The sequence below is a fragment of the Spermophilus citellus genome (genome assembly GCF_964194105.1).
Source record: "Spermophilus citellus genome assembly, chromosome: 8".
NCBI lineage: Eukaryota > Metazoa > Chordata > Mammalia > Rodentia > Sciuridae > Spermophilus > Spermophilus citellus.
The window spans coordinates 62,285,742-62,311,242 of NC_138189.1; the positions used below are offsets into that span (position 1 = coordinate 62,285,742).

General features: G+C 39.1%; 1 protein-coding gene across 6 annotated transcripts in view; it reads left to right on the forward strand.

Annotated features, from left to right (window-relative positions):
• Window positions 1-25,501, forward strand: part of FRAS1 (Fraser extracellular matrix complex subunit 1) — a 448,933-nt gene that overhangs the window by 241,452 nt on the left and 181,980 nt on the right. For all 6 annotated transcript variants that reach the window (XR_014023287.1, XM_081304117.1, XM_081304120.1 and 3 more), the window contains exons 16-20: window positions 5,978-6,118; window positions 7,770-7,910; window positions 9,619-9,795; window positions 21,150-21,290; window positions 24,799-24,942. Coding sequence is in view for 5 of the 6 variants with exons in the window: in XM_081304117.1 (XP_081160243.1) it covers window positions 5,978-6,118; window positions 7,770-7,910; window positions 9,619-9,795; window positions 21,150-21,290; window positions 24,799-24,942 (744 nt within the window). In the remaining variant the exon portion in view is untranslated. The remainder of the gene's footprint in view (window positions 1-5,977; window positions 6,119-7,769; window positions 7,911-9,618; window positions 9,796-21,149; window positions 21,291-24,798; window positions 24,943-25,501) is intronic.

Sequence of the window (25,501 nt, forward strand, 5' to 3'; positions counted from 1 at the left end):
AGAATGAATTTGGAAATGTTTTGTCCCTTTCTATTTCATGGAATAATATGAGGAACATTGATCTTAATTCTTCTTTAAAGGTCTTGCAGAATTCATTTGAGAGTCCATCTGGTCCTGGGCTTTGTTGGAAAGTTTTTTATTTTGTTTGTTTTGTTTTGTTGAAAGGTTTTTTTAACTTACTGCTTCTGTCTTATTGCCAGTTATTGATCTATTTAGGCCCCCTTGATCCAATTTTGGCAGGTCATATGTGTCTAGAAATGTATCCATTCCTTGTAGATTTTCCAATTTATTAATTTTTTAAATTTGGTATTCTCTCTCTCTCTCTCTCTCTCTCTCTCTCTCTCTCTCTCTCTCAATTTGGCTAATGGCTTATTAATCTTGTTTATCTTTTTTTAAAAAACTATTCCTTTTATTGATTCTTTGTATTATTTTTTATCAATTTTTGCTCTGATATTAATATTTTCTTTCTTTCTACTGGTTTTGGAATGTTTTTTTCTTATTTTAGACCCTGTGATGTATCATTGGATTTATTTGAGATCTTTCTGATTTTCTTAGATAAGCACTCATAGCTATAAATTTTTCTCATAGAACTGTCTTTGTAGTATCCAAAATGTTCTGGTATGTTGTATCTCAATTTTTGTTTGATTCTAGAATTTTTCACATTTCCCCCCTTATTTCTTCTATCACTCATTCACTATTCAAAACTGTATTGTTCAATCTTCCTGTGTTTATATAACTTCTATGGGTTTTTTTTTTTTTTTGGTGTGTGTGTGTGTGTGTGTGTGTGTGTGTGTGTGGTGTTGAATTCTAATTTCAACTTGTTATGATCCAATAAGATATAAGGAATTGTGTCAGTGTTTTTGTATTTACTGAGAGTTTCTTTGTGGCCCCAAATGTCGTTTATTTTGGAGAAGGTTCCATGGACTTCTGAGAAGAATGTGTGTGTGAGTGTTATTGGATGAAATAATCTATAGATGTCTGTTAGGTCCATTTGATTTATAATATTTTCCAGGTTCAATGAGTCTTTACTGAGTTTAGATAGCTCTGGATGAGCTATCTAATGATGAGAGGTATGTTGAAATCACCCAGTATTATTGTATCAGGGTCTATCTGAGCCTTTAATTCAAAAGTGTTGCCTACTTTATGTAATTAGATGCACAAGCATTTGGGCATAAATATTTACTATTATTATGTCTTCTTGTTAGATTGTTCCCTTTTCCATTATGAAGTAATCATCTTTGTGTCTTTTGATTAATTTTGATTTGAAGCCTACTTTATTGTAGGCTTATTCTTGTCATCTATGAGAGGTGCTACTTCTGGTTGCCTTTGGACTCCATTCTAATGGTATTTAAATTTTCATCCTTTCACTTGCAGCCTGTGGCTGTCTTTGCCTATAAGATGATCTCTTGCAAACAACATGTAGTTGGGTTCTGGAAGTCTGTGTCTTTTAGTTGGAGAGTTGACACCATTCACCTTAATGTTATTATAGAAAGTTGTTTATTAATTCCTGCCATTTGTGTGTATTTCTAATGTTTAATGTGGTCCTATTTATCATTTGTTTAGCTACTTTTCAAATGAGATTTGTTCCTTTGTGAGCTTTGGGATTTATTTTTGAATTTTTCTGTGTGAAGTTTTTCCTTTAGTATTTTTATCGTGATAGCTTAGCAGTAATTTTTTAGTTTCTGACCATCTTAGAAGGTTTTTGTTTCTGCTTTGATTCTAAAGAATGGTGTTGCTAGATATAGCAGTTTTGGGTGACAGTTTTTTTTTTTTTCTTTAGGACTCAGAACACATTATTCCAAGTCCTCCTGATTTTAGAATTTATGTTCAAAAATCCTAAGTAATTCTGATTCGATTGTCTCTAGATGTAACCTGACATTTTTACTCTTTTAAAAGTCTATCCTTATTCTTTTTGTTAGTCTCTTTTTGTTATAATGGGTCATGAAGAGATTCTTTTTGGTCTTGTGTAATTTGGGTTCTGAATGCCTCCTATATCTGGATATACATGTCATTCTCCATGTTTGGAAAATTCTCTCTCATTTCTCTGCAGAGATTATTTCTTCCTTTAGCCTGTACCTCACAACCCTCTTCAATCCCAGCGGTTCTTAAATTTGGTGTCTTAATGTTGTTCCAGAGCTCTTGTATATTCTAGTCATGATTACTTATTTTCTTTTCCCTAACATTGTCTGAATGTTCAAGGCTGATAACATTGTCTTCAGCTCTGAGATTCTGTCTTCAGGATGTCTTCTCTATTAAAAAGTCTTTTAACTGAATATTTATTTAATTTTTGTGTCTTTCATTTCTGAGATTTTTGTTTGATTATTTTCAGTATATCCAATGCCATATTTAATTTCTCATTCATACTCAGTACTGGCTTCCTTAATTAATTCTGCTGTTTTCCTTTACTCTCTTGGAATTCATTGATAATTTTTATAATTGTTCCTTTTGATTCTTTTTTTTTTTTTTTAATTTTTTATTGATTATTATCTGATAGTTCATCCACTTCAATATCTTTGGAGTCAGTTGCTGGTGAATTAGGAACTTTAGGAGGTGTTGTGTTAACTTTTTTTTTAATAAAATTTTTTTTTTTGCATATGTTGGGATGAATTTCTCTTTCACTCCTATATGGGCATTTTTAGGTCATGGTCTGCTCTTGGTAATTTCCTCGAGTGATCTAGATTAAGACCCCTTTTAGGTGTGGTACCCATAGCCTTTGTGTTAATTCTCTTCGTTTTTGCTGTTGAAGTGAATGTCCATGAGATAGACCTGCAGCCTCCCTCTAGCCATTCATATTTGGGATCTGTCATTAGTTTGGAGTTTTTCTCTCCTATTCTTATATTAAATTATAACTGAAATTTGAGTGTGGTTAATTTATGTGTGACACATGATGTGCTGTATTTTGGCTATGTTTAGTTCAGATGCTGAGTCTCTACCCTATGAACTTGTAGTGTCCCTGTAGATTCCCAGAACTTCACAGAAAAGGGAGAAACAAACAATAGCAACAAAGAATATACCCCATTAAAATAAAAACCTGGTGCCTACTATAGCATTAGAACACTAATTACCACATAGATAGGAATGGAGTGGTCAGAAATTGCCAAGAGCAAAACTATAAATAACTGTGAACTTGATCTGGTAGTAGAGTAAACAGCAGGTATAAACTTTGTCATCCATAGCACTAATAACTAACTGCAACAATATTAACAGTGTGAGCAGGAGTTATATAAAACAAGTAGTTCTAAAAAGTGGTAAAAATACAGTTCATTAAGAAAAAAAATGTGATAGAAAAATAGAAGAAAGTTTACAATGTTGAAAATGTGAACAGAGAAAATGCAGAACAGATGTAGCAAATGATGGTTATAAAGAAGGATGAGAAAAAAATAGAAAAAAAACTAAAGAGAGAGAGAGAGGAAGAAAGAAAAGAATTTGGCTCTTAGTAGAAGAAATGAGAGAAAGAAAAACAAATGAACAACAAAAAATGAATGAATGAATGAATGAATGATCAAACAAGCCAAAACCCTCTCAAAAGACACGATAAGGAAATGTAACTATTGTAAGAATATGCTAAATATGGGGGGGAGAAAAAAATATGTCTGTATGTACATGTCCATGTACCAATCAGCACAGCAAAAACACTGTCGTCCCTTGCAGAAAGGAAAAAAAAAAGATTTTTAATGAAAAAATAAAATAATTGTCTTAATTGAGGTAGTCAAAACAGTCAGTGAGTATAGATGGTCATTTCTTATGCCCAACTGCCTTCTCTTTGTTTCTTCTTTGGCTATGTACTGAGAGAGAGTGTGTGAGAGCAAGGTGGGGATTGTGAACCCCTCCTCTTTTTTGTTACTCACCAAGCTATCAGCTGAAGTGGCCTAAAATCGAAGCCAGTTGAAATAACTCTTAGCTTTCCTTCTCACCAGTATAAGATATTCTGGAATGGGAAGTATTGTCAATTGGAGTTTTGTCTGGACAGACCAGATGGATGTACACCCAGGGTGGGTTGCTGCAGAGTTCTAAGAGGGGAGTTCCAGTGTCTGAGGTTTAGGTCTATTCAGGCCTTACAGTCTTTGTTGGGTGGCATCTGTTTTGGAGAGATTAGATCAACATCCCCTGGAGACATACAGATGCTAATCTCTCTTGGGCATATAGATCTCTGGAGTCTCCCAAGGAGTTCTACTTGAGGGGATGGGGAACCAAACCTCCACACACTGCGCTGTGCATGAATATGATCTTCCCAGGCTTAGTCCCTGAGTGTATTCACATCACCTGTTCAGTTTCCTGACCCTAGTCACCTGGTCACACGAGCTGCCAAACTCAAAGGAAAGTGGGTTGTATTCCCGTCTGTTTTTCTGACTTGAATTCCCCTGGGTACAATCTTCTCTGTGCCTGTTTCATTAACTTTATGCTAGGTAAACCATAGGGCACACACCAGGTGCTTGCTGGGACAGTAAGGCAATGTTGGCTGTGATATTTCAGCTCCCACAACAGCAAGCTGCAGTGTGACCTCCTCAAGATGACTCCCACCTCAGTTCTCTGCTTCCCAGTTGAGAAATATAGAGCATTTTTTAAACACCAATTTATTGTTCAGCCTCTGGATCAGCTAAGTTCAGGCTTCTCTTCTGATCAGGTTTTTCCATGCCCAGTTTGTCCAGTGTGTTCCTCTTTCTGTTATCCCTTCCCTCTGCAGTTAAGCAATGCTACTGCCATTGCTGCTGCTGCGGCCAGCTTGGCTCAGATGTGCTCTTTCTTGCTTTTTGCTCAATGCACCTGAATTTCTGAGTCTTTATAAGATGGTGACTGTCCAACATGGAATTTCAGTGAATTCCTTCTTTCACCAACCTAGCTGAGAAGCAGCATTCTTATTGCTTGAAACTGTAACCATAGAACAACAGACAGTAAAGCCTTCCTCCAACCTGCCATCTTGAATCTACCCAAAGTTATCTCTTATCCACAAATATGGCCATGTTTCTACTATGCTTGAAACCACAGAGGCCCTCAGTGCCTTCCACAGGATGAGAAACTAGACAATGCCCAGTTGAATTTGAATTTCAGATAAAGTTTGAATGGTAATGCCTTCCACAGGAGAGAGCCTAGACCTCACAGTATGGCTAGAGGTTTCCATAGTCTGGCTCTTCCCATTTTTCTACCTGAGTAGACTTTGTGGCTTCATCTGTGGTACATTCCCATCAGCCTGGCCAAAAGCAACTTGCTTTCTAAGAAAATGCTCAAGGGTAACTTCTCTGAGTTTTCTCTTGACCTTTACTACTTCTTATCCCACACACTTTAAAAAACTATGTTTGTGCCTATATAGACTGTTTTCAACAGTATATTCAGTATTATAATATTATCTATTATTTCCCTTTCTTAGACTTGTAAGCCACTTAACCTAGAGACCAAGGTGATTTGCTTTTTGTGTCTTGATCATGTAACATGACACCTGATACAGATCTTAATGAAGTTTCTGGGGGGTAAATGAATGAGTGGATCCTGAAGATTATTTGAAATCCAACAACTTCAATGCAATGTTGGTAGCACAATTGCTTAGTAAAGCTGAATTTCTGAATTCGCTCTTTCAGTAGAGTGAAGTAAAGGATATTTGATATATTTTTACACTTAAAAAATATTCATTATTCATCTATAATACATCTGGTATTTTTGGTTTATAAATCTGGCAACCCTGCCTCCAAGGCTATTTTAATTTTAAATTAAATTAAATTTTAAATTAAAATCCCATATTAAATTTGATGTACTTGTGGGTATACTTCAGAGTATCTGTAATACTTGGTTCAATGAATAATTCTTCAATTCTCCTTCAACTGTGAGAAGAGAAAGCATTTGGGATCAAGGAAACAGAGCTCGGATGAGCAGCCAGAGAATGAGATTGCTTTATTGATACCAGTTGTGAACATTGTGAAGAATGGAGTTCATTGCTTCTTTTCTCACAATTGCTTTTTTTCTGATGGGTTTTTCTCCTCCTTAGCTTGCGACCAATCCTGTAAGAGTTGTGGCCCCAATAGTCCCAGATGTCTTTCCTGTACTGAAAAGACAGTGTTGTATGATGGGAAATGCATTGCTGGATGCCCGCGTGGGTACTACGCAGATGCCACTGGCAGATGCAAAGGTAAGAGCTGGGGTGTCATCACCACCATCATCACCATCATCAAAAGTCTTTAATATATATAATCATACTTGGTGCTATTTGCTAGTCATTTGAGATTTTGTGTGTATGATGGGAAATATTACTTTCAAAAGGATAGCCTTTCTTTTGTAGAACCTATGTGTATTTGATATGAGAGTGGAAGATTCGGGTGGATTCTTAGGGTATATGGTGAATTAAATGAAGGACTAATGCCTATCAATCATCCTAAGAGAGTATTTGGTCTATTGAAAATGTCAAGAACGTCTTTAACACACAGTCCTTGTGTACTTGTAAACAGTCACTAACCTATGTTAGTGATGACAAAATTGTTCCTTCCATGGCATTTATAAACTCGTACATTGGCAGCTACGATACACCACAAAAATAAAATGAAAAAGAAAACCAAGTTTGATAGCTAGTAAAGCTGAGGTCTGTTTTCACTGAAATTTTGTTTGTACATGCTATTTATATATTGTTTCTTTCAGACTAGTACAACCTAAACTATGACACATTGCCATTCAAGACTTTATACATTTCCAACTTATATATGCCTGACTTATGTCTTTACTTACAGGTACCTAAGAATGTATTGCTGCCTGGAAAACCTTAATTTCCACTCCTTTGTGAAATACACATTCTCACTTCTGCTTAGTGTTGGTTAGGATGTTTAGAACTGTCTACTCCTCTCTCCTTATCAACCTGTTTTTGTCTGCCAATCCCTTCATGCACCCACAGTTCATCCCTTTTCCTCAGCATCCTGCCCCAATGGTTCTCATCCTGTCTCCCCACTTCCACCATCAGCTCCTGACCTCTGCCCCCAGAGCCTTCTTCCTGGACATCACTCCTATCCTAAGTCCTGTTAAAGACTCAGGTCAGGCCATGCTCCCACCACCTGCCTCTGGAAATCAGAGATGTTCCACCGTTAACATGAGGGCCAAGGCAGGAAGATGTGTCCCTCATGTTAGCGTATGGAGTGGTCAGATTCTTTTCTGCAATAAAGTAATTCTTAGAATCCTAGAATGTTAGAGCTAGAAGCATCGTAAATGATCATTTCGTCCAACCTTTCAGTATGCATATGCCAAGGAAAGTAGACCTGGAGAGCACCAGACATGGCCGAAGGCATCAATGAGTTAGTGGACAAGTCTGTTGGAATTTCAGCATTCCCAACACTCATACCCATAGGTTTTCCACTCCTCCCTTAGTTCAGGCAGTGTGGGCTTCAGATTGGGGCAGACTAAATCCCAACCTTGTTCTGAGTGAGCTTTGGGGTCCTGGGTAAATTTTTTAACATTTCAAGATTTCAATTTCCTCAACTGTAAAATTTAATTAATAATATGCCATAGTGTTACCAGGATTAAAAATTAATGTGTAACAATCATTTCATGCAAACACTAAAAGTAGCTGATAAGTAGTAGGTAGAATATGGATAAAAGGTGGGTGGGGAGCAGTAAGGACAGTTCTAGCAGTGTCACCTCCTCCTAACACATCTCTTCCCTTGGTCTGGTGTGACAAGCGAGGAGACTGAAAGTGAAGAGGGCTTCCCAGCACACACCAGCCCAGACAGGGAGTATGCTGTGCAGTCACCTCAGCCCACAGCGCAGCCCATTGTGTCCCCTCTCTCTTTCCTCCTCAGTTTGTCATGACTCATGTGCCAGCTGCTCCGGACCCTCAGCCTCTCACTGTACAGCCTGCATCCAGTCCCAGGCTCTACATCAAGGCCACTGTCTATCCAGCTGTGGAGAGGGCTTCTACCCTGACCATGGGGACTGCAAAGGTATCATTGGTATATTTGTCATTCTTGGGATAGTGTCCTATCACAAGGATGTAGATTGACTTTTTCTCAATAATATCACTTTGCAGTGCAACTTTTCCTGACCTGAGCCTTTTACAGGACTTAGGACAGGAATGATGTCCAGGAAGAAGGCTCTGGGGGACAGAGGTCAGGAGCTGGGTGGTGGAAGTCAGGAGACAGGATTAGAACCGTAGTGGCAGGACCCTTAAGAAAAGACTTTATACATTTCCAAGGCCCTCTGAATCTGTATTTACATGTTGCACATCCTGGAGTCAATGAACCACAGATAGGAATTTTTTTTTTTAATTCCAAAAATTTCCAAAAAGGATGTTTTGAAATTACTTCATGAGTTCTATGCAGGGTTTGTGCATATGACAACTCTATAGGCATTGTATTAGTCTAAAGATGATTTAAAGCATACAGGAGAATGTGTATAGGCCACATGCAAATTCTACGCCATTTTATAGGAGAGACTTGATTATCTACAGATTTTGGTATCCGCAGGGGTCATGGAAGCAGATACTAAGGGACAACTGTGTTGCCTTATTTCATTAGAATAGTTTAATGAAAGTATAATCTGGGGCAGGGCGGGGGGGGGGGCGGGAGGCGTGCAAAAATTTTTTATGATTTTCCAGGCTATCCTAAAGGAGAATGGGATTTTCTTTGTGATACATTAAAACAAAATAAAATTCTTATTTTCTTCTTTCTCTTTTCTCCTAGTATTGCTAATGTTTTTCTAGACTGCATTTTGCTTTTCCCTGCGGAACTTCTCTTTGTTAATGATACTCTGAGCAAACTGAGAGTCACTAGCAATGCCTCTGGGCTGAATAAAACGAGAAATCTTAAATTGCCATTTGCCAAAAGGCTCTGAGCTCATTGAGAGAGCAGTGGCATTTGAGCTTTTTGAAACTAGAACACTGGGGGCAAACACTTTAATTAAATGAAATGAAATTATATTTATTTGTATATAGGATATCTTAGAAAAGAATTTGAGAACAGTTACAGGAAAATGTACTTAAAACTGAAAAGCTGCAATAAATACTTTGAAAAAGTAAATTTAGAGAAACTTTAAGAGAAACAGAAAAGTTAATTGTAACAAAATGTGGGCACAAGAAGGTTTAAGTACAGTGTTTTGGCTTTGATTTTCCCCAGTCACCAGGGAAAACAACACACTGTGATTGATGGTGAAATTTTCATTGCTACTTGAAGGAAGCCTCTTCCTTGTTTAGAAAGGCAGCTTTTCTCCAGATAAATTCTAAGAGGAATTTGTTGCCTGGACCTCTCTATAATGGATGATAGAAGACATAATAGACAGTTACACAACAACCATTTTTGTGAAAGATACAGTAATGGCCTTCCTATGAACGCTTCTAAAAATCTCCCATAAAAACTGAGGGCATAATGTTAAATTGTCATTCAGTGAATGTGCCAAGCCAATATTGTCCACTTTGCTGGGTTTTGTGATCCAGCCTGACAGCCCTTACAGCACCTGAGAGAAGTAACCAGTCACAAGTTTCTACAAGCTTTATTATCACCCCTGTGCTTTGTATAGAACTCTATAAAAATCACCTTCTGAAAGGATGTATCTGGTGAACTTTCCTAAGTGGTTTTCATGTAAGGAGGGACTCCAGTCGGTTGCAACATATATTTGATCTTTGGATTATTTTCTGCATTTTATTCCTATTTGTAGCCTGTCATGCTTCCTGCCAGACGTGTGTGGGTCCAGAGCCCTCTCATTGCACTCAGTGTCGGAATCCAGAGGCAGGACTGCAAGCAGAGCAGCTCTCTGGGGCACACATCCCCTCTGGCGAGTGTCTGTCCCAGTGTAGAGCCCAGTTTTACTTGGACAGCTCTGGGCTGTGTGAAGGTGAGTAGGAGTGATTTGAGGAAATGCAAGTTGCTTCTGGGTTTACCTCTCCAGAGTTCCTGTGAGGTGAGACTCCAGCCAGGAAGACCTTCGTTTTTATATGAGAAGGGTTCCAGGCTGCTTGTGGATGAATCAGGAGATGGACATACAGAAGAGAGGCCCGCTGATGTCTTCCCTCCCTTTGGGAACAAAAAATGATCTTCAAGAGCCTCTAAACTCCCCAAGTTAAGTTTTCAGAAGATGCAGACAGAAAATCCTTCAAAGACTAAAAGTATCTAAGGGAGACCCAGATCTCATTATGTAATTCCATTTATTTATTTTTTCTTATATTTTGCTACCATGCATAGGAATTGGCCCCTTCAGGGCAAAATCAGGACTAATGTCAAAATATCTCATGACCTTGGTATATCATCTACAAGAATTGATAATACCTGGAATGATTTGACTCAATAGCCGGGTCGTTCAGGATCTGAAGGGAATGGTGTATTTTCCTAGGAGACAGGGGAGGAAGGCCCTTGTATGCTCCTATAAGGAGCCACCTTGCTGTGGCATGAATAGTTCAATTCTCAGGCTACCTGAAAAAAATCATTAATCTTGTATTTTGCATTGTAAATATAATATTCAGTCATAAAAGAAAATTTTGACCAAGAGAAAAGTAGAAATAACCTGCCCATTACTTAAGCCAGTTGCTTTTGCCATTTTTTTTTCCTGTAACATCCAAGTCTTTTTTCCTATTCATAGCTTCAAGTGTTTATTTTTGTGACACAACTGTAAGCATGCTGCAGATTCAAATTTGTATCCTATAAGCCCACTTATTAAAGTAGCTTCAGTTCCACCCTAGAGTCTATTCTCTCATAGAAAGGCTGGATTTCAAAGTTAGGTTAAAAGATTTCAGACAAGTGAGTAATTTGGCATATCAGGAAGTGTGCAGAATTGGAATATAGACACTCAGACTAGATACTTTACCTTTCTGAGCACTTGCACTCATGGCACTAGAATACAGAATTATCTTTCACATGGCTTTTTGCTTAGGATTGCAAAAGTGGCTGGTAAATTAAAAGTCCCCATGCTCAATAGGTATGATTTTCAGTCTACCTCCTGAGGTGTTCAGGAACATAACAGAGGTAATCCTCTGCTCCCTGGGAGGCATCAGACTCCAGGAGGCTTACAAGGTTTCTCCAGACACTCTGACTACTACCCATATATGTAGGCATTGCCCAAACTCTCCAAGGTGCCCTAAACTCCCCTAACTGTGCTCCATAAGCACTTGTGGAATATATGACTCTTTGTCAATATTGAGAGTCCCAACTATTTCCCAAGGCACACACCACACAGCCTTCCCCTTCCTTGGATTGACTACTTCTAGGTGATATAATTAGGGGTGATGCTGTTCTTTCATTAGGAACCCACAGACCCCTGTGGGTGGGGAAGCAGGCGTTCTTCTGTTTCATGGCCTCTCAGCTGTCTTCAGTGGATTTGTGTTTACCAGACAAGATTCCTCAAGTCTTTCTGCTTTCTGGCAAGCCCCAAGATCCCCAGAGGAAAGTAAATACAGTGCCTAGCCCTGCTCAGCATGGGGAAAGTACCTGGAGTAAATAGAAAAAACATTACTATTTCTTGTTTGTTTGTTTGTTTTTGCTAGGGATTAACTTAGGCTAAGCAAGAGCTCTCCCTCTGAGCAAACTAGCCCTTTTAATTCTTCATATTCTGCTTCTTCCTCTGCATTCTCTGCCTCCTCTATCTCCTCCTCCTTTTCTTATTTCTCTGACTGTCTCTGTTTCTCTCTTTCTTTTTCTCAGTCTTGGCCCACATTGTTATAGAAGTGCGTTTTGAATTATTGGAATCTGTGAAACTAGTCTGCATGGTTTCACCCAGCCCTGGATTGTGTGCCCTGGGGTTTGAGTGGAAGCCCAGAGATATCAGACTTGTGTCAATGCTGGTCTTCCCAATAATTCAGAGAGATGCTGTGGGAAACTCTTGGCTTTTGTGGCACACAGATTGAAACTAGCAAAGCTAGAGGAACCCTAGGAGAGTCCTTTCTGTGGCCCAGTGACTCTGGTGTTCTCCTGGGCATAGTGATCTTAAGAGAAATTCAGGAGGAAATATTCCCACACTACTCAGCACAGATAGTGTCTTCCTAAATTTTGAGCACTATATTAAAAACTAAAAATGGAGTATGTGGAGTGAGTTGAGAAGACAGAAATAAAAATGATGAACACCTTAAAGGTTAGAATTATAAATAAATAAAAATGAAAGTGACCAAGGCGATTCAGCCCAGAAAATAATGTGAGCATTTGTTTGGTACCTACCATGAGCCAGGCCCTGTGAAAAGTGCCTTACTTGTTTGGATCATTTATTCCTAATACCAACCTTTTGGGGTCAATAGGATAAATATTTTCTAGAAGAAATGGGCAATGCCTACATACATGGGTAGAAGCCAGAGTGTCTGGAGAAACCTTGTAAATCTCCTGGAGTCTGATGCCTCCCAGGGAGCAGAGGATTACCTCTGTTATGTTCCTGAACACCTCAGTAGGTAGATTGAAAATCATACCTATTGAGCATGGGGACTTTTAATTTACCAGCCACTTTTGCAATCCTAAGCAAAAAGCCATGTGAAAGATAATTCTGCATTCTAGTGCTGTGAGTGCAAGTGCTCACAGAAGTTAAGTCTGTAACTTGCTTAAAGTCAGGTAGCAAACATGGAGTAGAGATGGATGGGAACCTAAATCAGTCTGACTCCAATATCTGTGCTCATAACCATCAGGCTTCTTTACTCTCTGAAGGTGCAGCCACCTATTATAGGTGCTACCTATAACACAGCTGCTAGTCTCCTTCCCACACTGGGGGAGGAGAAGCAAGACATACTTATTCTGCAGGATCAGAGCATATTAAATTTAAGAAATCATCCTTGGCAAGGGGGAGTTTTCTGGAATCCCTTTATATAGGTACCTTCTTAAAAGGATTAGAATCTAATCCCTTTGGAATGGCTTAATTGTGGTCAGATGCAAAAGGGCTGGATTGACCTCTTGAGTCTCTTGTAGCCCCATGATTTTATGCTCGTTAACATAATATCACTAGGTATCACACATATAGCTGTCTACTCACATTTATTAGCAAATCCCTGTGCAATCTCCACTAGGTAGGTTGTTGTACTCAATTTGCATGTGATGAGAATGTGGCAGAAAGAGGTTAATTGAGTTGCCCAAGATTCCATTGGGAAACTGAGCGTGACTACCCTTTGTTTCCAGCCTTACCTGAGTACGAAGTGCGTTGATTGATGTATTTTCTGTCACTCATCCTGTATCTCTGGAAACCTTCTCCTTCCCACAATCTGTTCCATTTCCAATTCTGCTGAAGTGTTGTCTATGAAATCAGGCCTGGGAGTCCTGGGAGATTGCATGGGGCTTTTCTTCTTCTCACAGCTTCCCAGAAGTACCCTTGCCTCTCTGCAAAACAGTTTAAAATGTTGGGGGTGGGGTGCGTGTGTGTGCGCACTCACACCTGGAATGTGCTATTGAGAATTTCTTTTATAGCACCTTTGATCTCAAGAGCTTTTCTATAAAGAAGAGGAAAAACAACTGTTTTCTGAAGCTCTCAGCATCCCATTCTTGGATACTGCAGCATAGAGTGATTAGAATATTATTGCACTAATGAAAGCAAGAGGCAGATGCAGTATAGGAAGAAGCACTTTACTCAGAGGCTGACACAGTGTCAGAAATTGTCATAAAAGTTTTTACTTTGAGCTGTATTATATACTCTGGAATGATCTTGTGCAAGAAGTATTAGTACTTCAGATATTTGACTAAATTTTAAGTCTGATTGACGGGACATAAATATATAAATTATCAAACAGTGACCATGAAGAGCACTGCTTGTTGGAAGCTGCCTGTATTTATTCATTCCTTACACAAACATTGATTGAGTTTCTGGGTACCAGGCATTTCTGGGCACCAGAGATGCACTAGTGGATGAGTTGGATGAAAATTCCTGTACTCATGGAATATGTATTTTAGTGAGAGAAACAGGGAATGAATGAATGAATGAATGAATGAATGAATGAAAACAGCAACAAATCCCATGGTATGCTCTTGGATGGTGGACTGCATTATGAAGCTTGTGGCAATACAGTGGAGAAGAGTAATGCGCTGGGGTGGCTCAAAAGCAGAATAGTTCTGGAGAGATGGAGCCATTTACCTGCATGTGTTTATCTTGTGGTTTTGGCTCATTCTTAAGAAAAAGCTGGGTACTTCAGGAGATGGAGCTTGAATTTTTTTTTTCCCTAGAGCCTCTATTTTTCTAAAGAGGGGCTAGTATCGCTGAGGTCTATAAAAGATAATTTGGAGGCATTTTAAGTAAAAATCTGTGTGTTTATTAAATATCAACCTTTAGGATTAACTAAAAGAAAAATTTTAGTAATTTCATACACAGTTGATCTCACTTGTATAACCAAGTATTCACCAACACTGAGGAAAGATTAAAAGTTTCTTTTTTTTTTCTTTCTTTTTCTTTTTTTTTTTTTTTTTTTTTTGGTATCAGGGTTTGAACCCAGGGGCACACTATCTCTGAACTCCATCCCAAACTCTTTTCATTCGTTTTTATTTTATTTTGAGACAGGGTCTTGCTAAGTTGCACAGTCTGGCTTTGAACTTTGCATTCCTCCTGCCTCAGCCTTCAGTTGTTAGGATTATAGGTATGTGTCATGGCTCCCGGTACTAGTTTCTGAAGGAAGGGAGGGCTAGAGGGAGGAAGAGAGGCAGGCAGGACCCCTAGCACCTCCCTCAATAAAACTAAACAAATTAGTAAAAACCCAAACCCTTCAAAACATCACTAAAGCATCCTTTATCTTGTGATCAGCCTCCACCCACTGATTTTTTTTTTTTTTCAGGCTTCTGTGAGTTAACAAGGATGGATCTCCTGGGGAGCCAATAGAAGCTTCTTTGCCATTTCCTTGCAAGTGTGTGCCCAACTCCTCCTGGAGTCATTTAGTGACAGTCTGTTTGACTGTCTCTGGCAGAATGGATGGGGCACAGGGCTAAAACTCTGTCTCTTGTTCTTAATATCAGGTCAAATTTCTCAACTCAGTCTGTGATGCTCCTTGTACTCTTGCTAAATGAATATTTTTCTTCTAAATTATTCAGTTATTACAAACACTTATCTTTTAGTTGAAGTCTCTAGAACATAGAAATTTCTTGGGAACCACGTTGAAATGCAGATTCAGAAGGAGTATGGATCTTGAGTATTGTATTTATGACATAGTCCCAGGTGAGGCTGATGCTCCTGGTCCTTGGACTGTATTTGGATAAGTAAATCTTCTATTCAACGAAGGATAACCACATCATATTAGCCTTAGCATACTTTTTCTCTCTAAAAGCAGTTTTTTTAAAAACAAAAATCCCAAGTTTTGTTTCTTCTTACTGAATGAATTATACCTGTAACAGAAACTTTTGAAAATACAAATGGCAGAAAGCATCTATTTCTAAGGTTCCCAGATTTAGCAAATAAAAATAGAGGATTCAGCAGATTAAAAAATGAATAATTTTTAGTATGAGCCTATGCCCAATATTGCATTAAACATACTAAAATATGATTTATTGTTTATATGAAATTTAAATTCAGCTTGATGTTCTATATTTTATCTGGCAGCACTACTAGATTGATCCTTCCTTCCTTCCTTCCTTCCTTCCTTCCTTCCTTCCTTCCTTCCTTCCTTTTCCTTAGAAATTCCTTACAACAAAGAATATTGTTGAAAATCCTGAGTTTTCATACATGTACTTCCATTTTACAGATGAAGAAAGTTAAGCTTTGAAGGAACCAAGAAAAGCATTTAGCAATGGAGGGTCATGGGTTGATACACAGATATAGTTGCTTAGTAATTATTTCCTTTTTCCCAGCACTAATGTCTTGTTCTTTGTGCCACACTAGAGCCTTATAATTTAACTTCAGACCAGGCCATGCAATTAATGATGTGGCTCAGTCACCATTAAGCAATTTGGCAGTGGTGACCAGGACTGGCTACGATTTGATTAGCCATGTAATTGCCCCAATTCCATGGCAGATTAATGTTGAATTCTTTCAGTTGCCACAAAGTGCAGCAAGAGGACTTAAAATTATAAGTCTTGAAGAAATCACAGATTTTATTTTAAAAGTGAACTTGGTACTACAATGATGAGTTATTGTCTAGTTTATTATATCAGAAGAGACACTTTTTTAAAAAGATTGCATAGGCAATACATCCTAGCAGAATCCTTCCTGGTTTGGCTACTTTTTCGTGGTGGCAGAGTTTTGGTAGACATCAGGGAAATTTCAGTAACTAAATTTTTCTAAGCCTTTGTTTTCATTTTGGAAGATAATTTGCCTTCTTGGACTGGGTCTTAATTCATAGGGCAAAATTGCACAAAATTGGTATAGGTCAACTTTTAAAAAATAAGAAGTTCAGCAGTTATTATGGCCTATTAAGTAACTTGCTAGGTGAACAGGGAAAAGTAAAGTATACTCTGTGTATTTTGGGTCTATTTAGTTGTTGCTAAGACTTAGCAAAGGCCTCAAGGCAAAGAGTTTTAATTAAAGAAATAAATGGGCAGGAATCTGCCTGCACAATTTAAGATTATATGACCATCTATGAAGTTAGGATTCCCTTACATCAATTAAATAAAGCATACGGAATCTATACTAAACAACGTTCTTGATGTGTTCCCAAGAGTGCTGACGTAAGCTATATGAATACATGCCTTCTGGTAATGTTCAGTCCTTTTCATTTTCCCCTTCTTTTTAGAGTACGGGTGTGTTAGGCTTTGAGGATAGAAGGATGAAAAAGATACAGAGCATGGCTTAAGGAAAGCCTGGTGAATAGAGGAGAAGTAGTTAAAAGCACATGGTACATACTGGAATGGCAGGAGGTACAGAAACAGCAGAAAGGAAGGAAGAAAGGGAAGGAGAGAGGGAGGGAGGGTGGGAGGGAAGCAGGACCCCTAGCACCTCCCTCAATGGCTCTCCAGGATGGAAGGTAGTGATGGTGGATTTGTAGAGGAAATCTTTACATGATTGGGCTTCTGAAGGGTCAGTGGGCATCCATCCACCAGGTGAAGAAGGCAGGAAGGGTGTTCAAGGCCAAGGAGATAACAAGTGCCAAGCATGCGTGTTTAGAGAAGTCGAGCACATTTGGTATTCCTGCACTAGGAAATCCAAAGAGAAAAATTATGACAAACGATACTGGAGACACGTGCTGTGATTAGGAATTGGAGTTCCTTGTTACTGGTGAACCATTAAAAGGTTTGAAGTAGGGGACTCATTTGGTTCACTTGCGTTTTACAAAGATCTATCTGGATGTTATATGGCAGATAGATAAATGGAAAGAAATGAGGTGGAGCTGGTTAGGAAGGTGTGGCATTAGCCCATATCAAGAGTGATCTTGAAGGTCTGGACCCAGGGGTGGGAGGATGGAGAAGCTGGGGTAGATTTGGCAGAGATTAAGGACATAAAATCAACAGAACCCAAAAGTATTATGGTGATTGAAAAAGTGAAAGTCTAGGGCGACTCAAGTTTTAGCATGAGTGACTCGGTGAATGGTGGGACCAGTGAGATAAAGGACACCAGGTGGGGAGTTGGGTGTGGGGTTGTGGGTGAATCTGGAGTACAGTTTTGAACAGGTGTCATGATTCACATAAAGAGATATGGCTGAGCTTAGAAGCAGATAAGAAGTTGTATTTTAGAAATGGGGAGGATGGGATATCTATGAATCACTGAATAGAGATCTTCACCAGGCAGGAGATTCATATGATTGGAGTTTAGAACAATGGGACAGAGCTGTATTCATAAATTTTAGGACTCACAGGTGTCTAGAGGTCATCACGAGAGCTACAGGTAAGTTTATTGGAGAGTTGGAAGAAGAAGGGGCGGAGGGCAGAATTTTGAGAACTCATCTTATTTATGGGGTGGACAGAGAAAGAAGTGACGGGAATGACCAAAGAGAGAAGAGCTAGATCATATGATGCCCATGTGTTCATTCATCTGCCCACCCATCACACACCCACCCACCCACCTGTTTAGACAGCAGAGGTTCATCAGTGAGAACTTAAGACATGCCTGGGAAGGGGACTAGGACAGGTATTGATGAATCACAGAGATGAAAAGGGTGTGATTTTTTTACTCAAGCTCCCAATCTAGTCAGGACACAGGAGCAGGGAAGAAATGAGGGTTGTTAAATCATATTCATTAGAAAGCGTGAGGAAGGATAAGAAGAAGGAAAAGTAAGAGGGAAAGAAGATCAATTTTGTTCAGCTTCACTCATTTTAACTTTCATCCCTGATCACAGTGCTCATACTGTATGTCCTAGAGGATTTTGTTATCTACATCATATTTCAAGAGAAGCCTACCTCAAAAATTGCTTTTGACATGAAAAGCCAGGAAATGTTATCTGATATGAAAGTAGAGGTGCTCTACCACTTTTCTGTATCATTACATAGAAGAGGAAAATAGTAGTATCAGTCGTTTGAAATTTTAATGAAAAGTATAATGAACAAAAGTGGACATGTTTTAATTGTTTTAAGTGTAATTTCTGCTGGAGTCAAGATGACTGGACTTTATAGCCATCTAAGGACACTTTTAGTGCTGACACTTCCAGTGCTTAAGCAGCTCAGTTATGCCTTTTCAGAAATATACTTCACCATCAACTGGAAAGCCAGTCTCTAAAAATGTTGTAATACGTGGTGGAGGAATTATTCATAGAACTTCTTTCAAATACCTTCCATATATGCCCTATAATGGAGTTAGTCTTCCTTGAAGGATCTTAAACTGCAGACAGAACTCCTGCTATGAAATCAGCTTCCATAGAATGATCAATCCTAATAAAACTCACTGAAATAGTGTAGACATTTCCCAAACCAGCACAGAATTAAGTTTCATGAGATTGTTTTAGAGATGCAAATGCCTATACTTACAGAAACAGAGCATTGCAGAGAGAAAGACACTGAGAAGGGCTTAGACCAGCCTACCAGTACCATTTTTTCCCTCTGTGCCCCCAGCCAATAATCAGCTCATTATCCATTTGGTTCTAAGACATTTCCAGTGGAGGCAATTCTGAATCAGCTGTGGTGTTCAGTGGGACTTATTTCTAAAATCCTGTGGGTGGCAAAAGGACTTCCCTCTGAACTGTTTGGCCCACCAACCCTCCAACTTGCATGTCCTCTCTGCTTTCCTGTTTTATATACAGTAATAACCTTTATTCACTGTGCTAGGCTATCACATTGACTTCGTAACCAATTTGAATGAAATAAAATATGTTTGTACTCATAATGCATTAATTCATCTTTCCCCAGTTTTCAATTCCACAGGGATACGCTTTGATTTCCTATTTATTAAGGAAGTGTAACAGGAAGAGCTAGGGATTTTAGCAATCTTGTAAAGACTAATATAACCATATTGGTATTATCATAAGTATATTTATTTAGATATGTAGAAAATATTGTGTTGCTTCAGGTTGCTTCCCTTAGTCATCCTGGAACAGCTTTGCATTAACAGTATAATTTAGCTGTTTTTTGAAATATTGCCATCTGATATTCCATTACATGCTATTTCATTTTATGTTAAATATGTCTTAAATAGGGAGCTAATGTGTACCCTTCTCTTATTTGCTTAAATTTCGGTTTACCAATTGCATTTTGTTTCTTAAAGAAATACTTAGGAAAAAAATTCATGCAACCTGTGCTAATAGAGCTATTTACAAGAATAAATTCTTGTAAATAAATAAAATAAATTCTTAAGGCAGAGAAAAGCCCAGTGGGCATAGACATTGGCTTTAGCTTAGGAGCAGGGTCAATAGCAGGGGTATGGATGGGGGGCATTGCTGGTACAGGTTTGGGACCTTTAGGTGCTGTTTGATGGGTGGGGCAAGATACAAAGTGTGGCACTACAAGGCTTGTATACCAGCCAAAGAATGTAGTCTAATACTTGAACAGCCAGTGCTGATGGATGAGGATATCCTAACTGAATATCAGCTCTGTGTATGTCAAATAGTATGTTACATTTTATTAGGGGTTGGTAGAAATAGAGATCTCTGTGGTGTCAAACTACATCTGTTTTGGTTTTTTTTTTTTTTCCTCCAAGACTGCTGTAGTGTAAGTAGGGGTCTTTAATAGAGGAGGCAAGAGGAGACTCAGCGGGATATTCCTGCAGTGTGGAGTTCTTGTCCATTGGACAGAAGATGGTTTAAAATGCATGGGGTCACCTGCTGGAATAGGATCCAGTAATAGGATCTTAATTAGAAGAGTGACCCAGAGTGAGAGCAGGAGAAGGAGGGCTCTGGTTGGGCTCTGGGGTGGGACTCTGTGGTGGTTAGTTGCATAGGAAGGCCTCCTCCTGAGAAAAATTTTTTTCTGTCTCTAGGAATCTAGCCTTGGGAGGGGTGGTCTCTCCAGAATCAGCATTGTCCCGGAAGACATAGAATCAGAAATGCAGAGAAACTGGAGGCACGATTAATACAAAGGCCACTCTTGGGAAATGATACAAACGTCCGCCTTATCCTTAGAGGTCCTATGAAGGCAGGCAGAAATGTTATCTTTTTCTTTACTCTTTTTATAGTTGTGGATACTTCTAACGCAGCACTCACTAATTGTACTGAGATTTAGTAGGCCCTTACTATGTGTCTGGCACTATCCTAAGAATTTTACATGCATCAGCCCCATTAGTGTCCACAACACCCTGTGTAGTTTGTAGTGTTTGTGTCCTTGATTTGTAGAAGAGGGAGCAGGAGCCTTGAAAAATGACACAACCAAGTCAAGGTCAAGTAGAACTATGATGTAACACTCATTCTCTGTGCTATATTCCTTCTCCATTTCATTATATTTGGGTTACTTGCTTGTCTGTTGATGTAGCTAGCTTGAGCAGCTCAAATGTTGAATGGTTCTCCTTGCCTGTGTATGTCTGCTCTCCATCACAGAGAAGGCACTGTAGAAACATTTGTAGAATCAGTGAGCATAGCTCTATCATCTTTCTCTTTAACTTGGACAGCCTGATGAGCAGCCAGGTATCTAGTGACAGTGAGAGCTGGCCCAAGGGAGAGGGAACTGTTTTATATTGCATTTTCTGAGAATGGCAACTGGGGAGAAAGACAGGTATGATTCTGCAAATGCTTATGTGTGTTTTGTGGCATTTGTACTTTACCTAATCTGGTTCCACAAGTGCTTGCTATGCAAGAGATCTCCTTGAAGAAGTACAAGATGTGTGCCATGTTGGGAAAACCAAGTGAATGTGCAAAACGTATTCCAACCCAGACATGTTCATGTGAGGGTGGGCTAGACCTCCTGTTCGTGTCCTATGGAGCTTCCCTAAACATCTCCTCTGCTTTGTCTTTCTCCCAGCTTGCCACCAGTCCTGTTTCAAGTGTTTGGGGAAAAGCCCTCATAACTGCACAGCCTGCAGGCCTTTCCACATGCTGCTGGATGGGCGGTGCCTCTCCCAGTGCCCTGAGGGCTACTTTAACCAGGAAGGTAGTTGTACAGGTGAGTATGTAACGTGCTGGGGCAGAGTCCCTATACCCAGGCTTTCTCTTCATACCGCAGCCAGACAGTGTAATTAGAAACCTTGTCATACCAGGGACTAGGGTTGGGCTGTAAAGCCTTGTCTTCAGTTTACAGGTGTAGAGGTACAGAGGGAGGGAAAATGTGAGATTCTGTGCTGCCAATAAGGAAGCATGGATGAAGTGAAAAATCAGAGTCAACTTTACCCTAGAGACTACAATTATTTGAATATACTTGGAACTAGGTGTTTTCTTGCCTGGGAGACCATGATCTGAATAAATAACTCCCTCATAAATTAAATAATGATGCTAATGACCTATAAGAACCAGAACTCAGTTCAGCATAACTCTTTGTTCCTATAGCTCATTAAAAATTTTAAAGTTTTTTTTCCTGATTATTAAAGGAGTATGTGTTCATGGTAAAAGTTTTGAAAATTCAGAATAGGAAAAATAAAAGGATTTGGAGGGTGGGGATCACTTATAATCCCACATACCAAAAGCAACAACACTTAACCTGGTAATATATTTCTTTTCAGTCTACCTTTTATGCATGCTATTATTTAGCTGAAACAACATAAGAACTATACCTTTTTGATATTTACTTTTCCCCAAACATTAAGTCATAAACAATTCCCCATATTAGGAAAAACTATATATATATATATATATATATATATATATATATATATATATATATATATATATATACACTTTTCATGGATGCCTGCTATTCCATTTTTTCTCTCCCATTCTTTGTCACAAAAGAAATGGAGAAAGGATTTGAAATTTAAAGGTTCAGTACTCAAGGAGGCTAACTTTTTTTTTACTTTATCTCTTACAATGTGGTTTTGCTCTGGTTATCTATTGCCACCCCAAATTAGTGGCTTAAAACAATAGATTATTTCATCTTTTTCCAGTTCTGGGAGTTGATGGACTCAGCTGGTCAGCTTTCTCTTAGGATTCTGTAGGTGGGTTCTTCATTGACATATCATCCTCCTGCTTAGTCTCTTACCTGATGAGGCCTCTTGTGGTTAAGTGAACTTCTTCACAGCCTGGTAGACTTCTTTAGTCAGCCTTCTCAGACACCAGTTCTCTTCCCCTGAAGTGAGACCTACTAAATAGAATGTCCACACTTCTTATAATCTAACCTCAGAAGTCTTGCTGTCACTTCTACTACATTCTCTTGGTCAAAGCAGGACAGCCCGGGTTTGAGGGTATGAAGGGATAAACTCCATCCTTCAGTAGGTGAAAGGCTTATACGTACAGTGAGGGATGGGTTTAATGAAGGTCATCGTGGAGACAAACTACTACAGGTTCAAATGCATGTTTATAGGATCAGGCATTTGGCACAGGTAACTATGGTTTTCATCTTTGTTCTTGTGTCTACCACAGAATAGAGCAAGAGGGGAGAGAGGTATTTATTTCCTTTGTTGATGTGTTAGTCCAACATGTTTTTAAGAGTACCTTTGTAATTCAATGACAGAGATTCTGGAAATTGCTAGTTCAGATTAGTGCAGGATTTTATTGGAATTGACAAAATACTAAAATTTAAGCACCTTATTGTAGGACTGTATTTTCTTGTATCTACAGGACAGAAAGAAGACAAAACACATTCTGTTGTGATTTTTAAATTTTATTTCCAAAACTAGATGGCTGAAGCCAGCTAATAGGAAAAAGCTCATTGTGATAAAATCGTATTACATGTGTTTCTGGAGTCAGAACACAGGTAATAAATTTATAAAATATTTTTAAAATAAATTAACATTTGGTAGATTCAGGTAGCCTTAAAGCTCAGAAGAGAAAATTTAGATTGAACACAAATTTAGACAATTGAAGATCAATATTATTTTTATTCTGGATTTTTCTTCCTTTTCGCAGATACCTTTTTAATTTCTCTAGGTCCTTGGTGAGATGCTTTACTTTAAACACTCTATCAAGCCCAGTGGGAGAATGTTTCTGGTTTCTTTGTCATTAGAGTTGTCCTTGAAAGCCATTTCTATCCCTAGGTGCTTTCTTCCTAACTCAGTTGGTTTCTGTGTGTGTAAAATTGTTTCGAGGAGGAAACTCTGTGCAGCTCTAACTCTCCTCTGTCTGCCTGAAGTCAGCAGATGGATGGTACCACCAGCAGCAGGGCACCCAGGTCACTGGAAATATTCTGGTAGGGAGGAAGAACTGGGTGGGGGAATCATCCTGAGAATGCTAGCAGCTCTCAGATAGGCGTTTTCAAAGTTGAGAGCTCTAGGAATGTAAAAGGGGGTTAGTGCTCTCCTTCTAATCAGCAGTTCATTTTCTTGCTTGCTTTTCTTTTTTTTCTTTTTTTTTTTTTTTTTTTTAATATAACTCCTTATCTTCTTCTGGCCTCTTGCCAGAAGCAAGAGGCAGTTGACTTGACTTGAAATCTGCACCATTGCTTTCCACCAGTCGTGTGCCAGGAAGGAATTCATCAGTTCCAGCAAGCTCTACCCAGCTCCAGTCCCTTGCCTCCCCACCTCTTGGAATCAGACCCGCTTAGACCTCCTCGTCCTTGGCAGAGAATCCTTAAATCTCCTCGCATGCGCCTGCTCCTGCTGCTGCCTGCTGCCTGCCTTGGCTGCGTCAACGCAGCTGCTGCTGCAACATCTTTTGATTCCTTGCCACCCTTATCTTTATTGCCTACCCCTTTCCGAGGCTCACCTGGTCTTTTGCAGTGTAGTAACTCTTGTTAACGTGGTGGTTTTTCTGGGGAAGACATAGCTTTGACATATTTTGCTTTAGGAGTTGAACTTGAGATGCAGCTCATGATAACCTCCAGAGAGGACTTTTTTTCCCCTGTTCTTCATATTTTCACTAATATTGCTGATAAAATGGACTTTCAAGTTGTGTGAAGAAGGGAAAGCTTGGCTGATGACACAGGCTAATGAGAAGCCTCAGTATCACTTGCTGTGTGTGGATCCCCCCGGGTGCCAGCAATTTCTGAGAAGTAAAATATCTCCCTCTTCTCCCTATCTCATTCTCCCTTTGAAGCATAGTATTTTGGAGTGGGGGACGTTTTACCATTTATCTTTGTGCTTTGTCACTCTGATTTGAACTTCCTATTTAATACAGATGGGAATGGTCATTCTGGTTCCCCTGGAAGGTATGATACATTACACAAAATTTTATAGTTCTAAATTCCATATTATGTTTGTGGACAGTATTCTTATTTTTTTAAGTATTTATTTTTTAGTTGTAGTTGGACACAATACCTTTATTTTATTCATTTATTTTCTTGTGGTGTCGAGGATCGAACCCAGGGTCTCGCACATATGAGGCGAGTGCTCTACCGCTGAGCCACAACTCCAGCCCAACAGTATTCTTATTAATACCAGAAATGCAGTCTCTTGGTCAGGTTTAAGGGAGTGCCTGCCTTGCTCTGGAATCTTCAAAAGATGATTAGAGTTTGAGATTTGTAGAGTGCATTAAATACTTCATGAACTTGCATGTTGAGCTGCTAATTCTATTTCTCCCTTTAGAATGCCACCCGACCTGCAGGCGGTGCCATGGGCCCTTGGAATTTGACTGCACCTCTTGTCACCCTCATGTCACTGTTACCAATGGGAAGTGTAAGACCAGTTGCAAGGAAGAGCAGTTCCTCAATCTCGTGGGGTACTGTGCTGGTGAGTGGAACTTCCTTCAAAGTCCTTGGAAATTGCCAGGCCGCTGCTGGGGCTCTTCACAGGAGGCATAAAGGGCTCTTGAACTTATCCTTTGGGCTCAGATGCTGAACTCTTCTATAGATACTTGTCTCATGTCTGGGAATTCTCTGCACTGCTCGCCTGCAGGCATTTACTAAATATTTGTGGATTCAAATGGAACATCTAATAATACTCCTGCAGGACCTAAAAAACCTTAGAATCTTATACCAAAGAAGAGTGAAAGGATGACTTTAGTACCTTTGTATGCAGTTGGCAATATCATTTTAAGACAGCAAAGTGTATTGTCAAAACACTCACTCCAAAGATGGTGTCCCTCTCTCTATTCTGTCTCCTCCATAACCAGGCATGAAATTTTAAGGAGATTAACCCAAAAGTAGACTAGTTGCCTCAGGAGATGAGATTCTTTTTTTCATTCTCAGAACTCAGATATCAAACAAACAACAAATTAGGAAAGCAAAGAGAAATTTCAGTAACGTTGCAGACATCTGCCATTTATATCCATCTATTCATTCACACAACA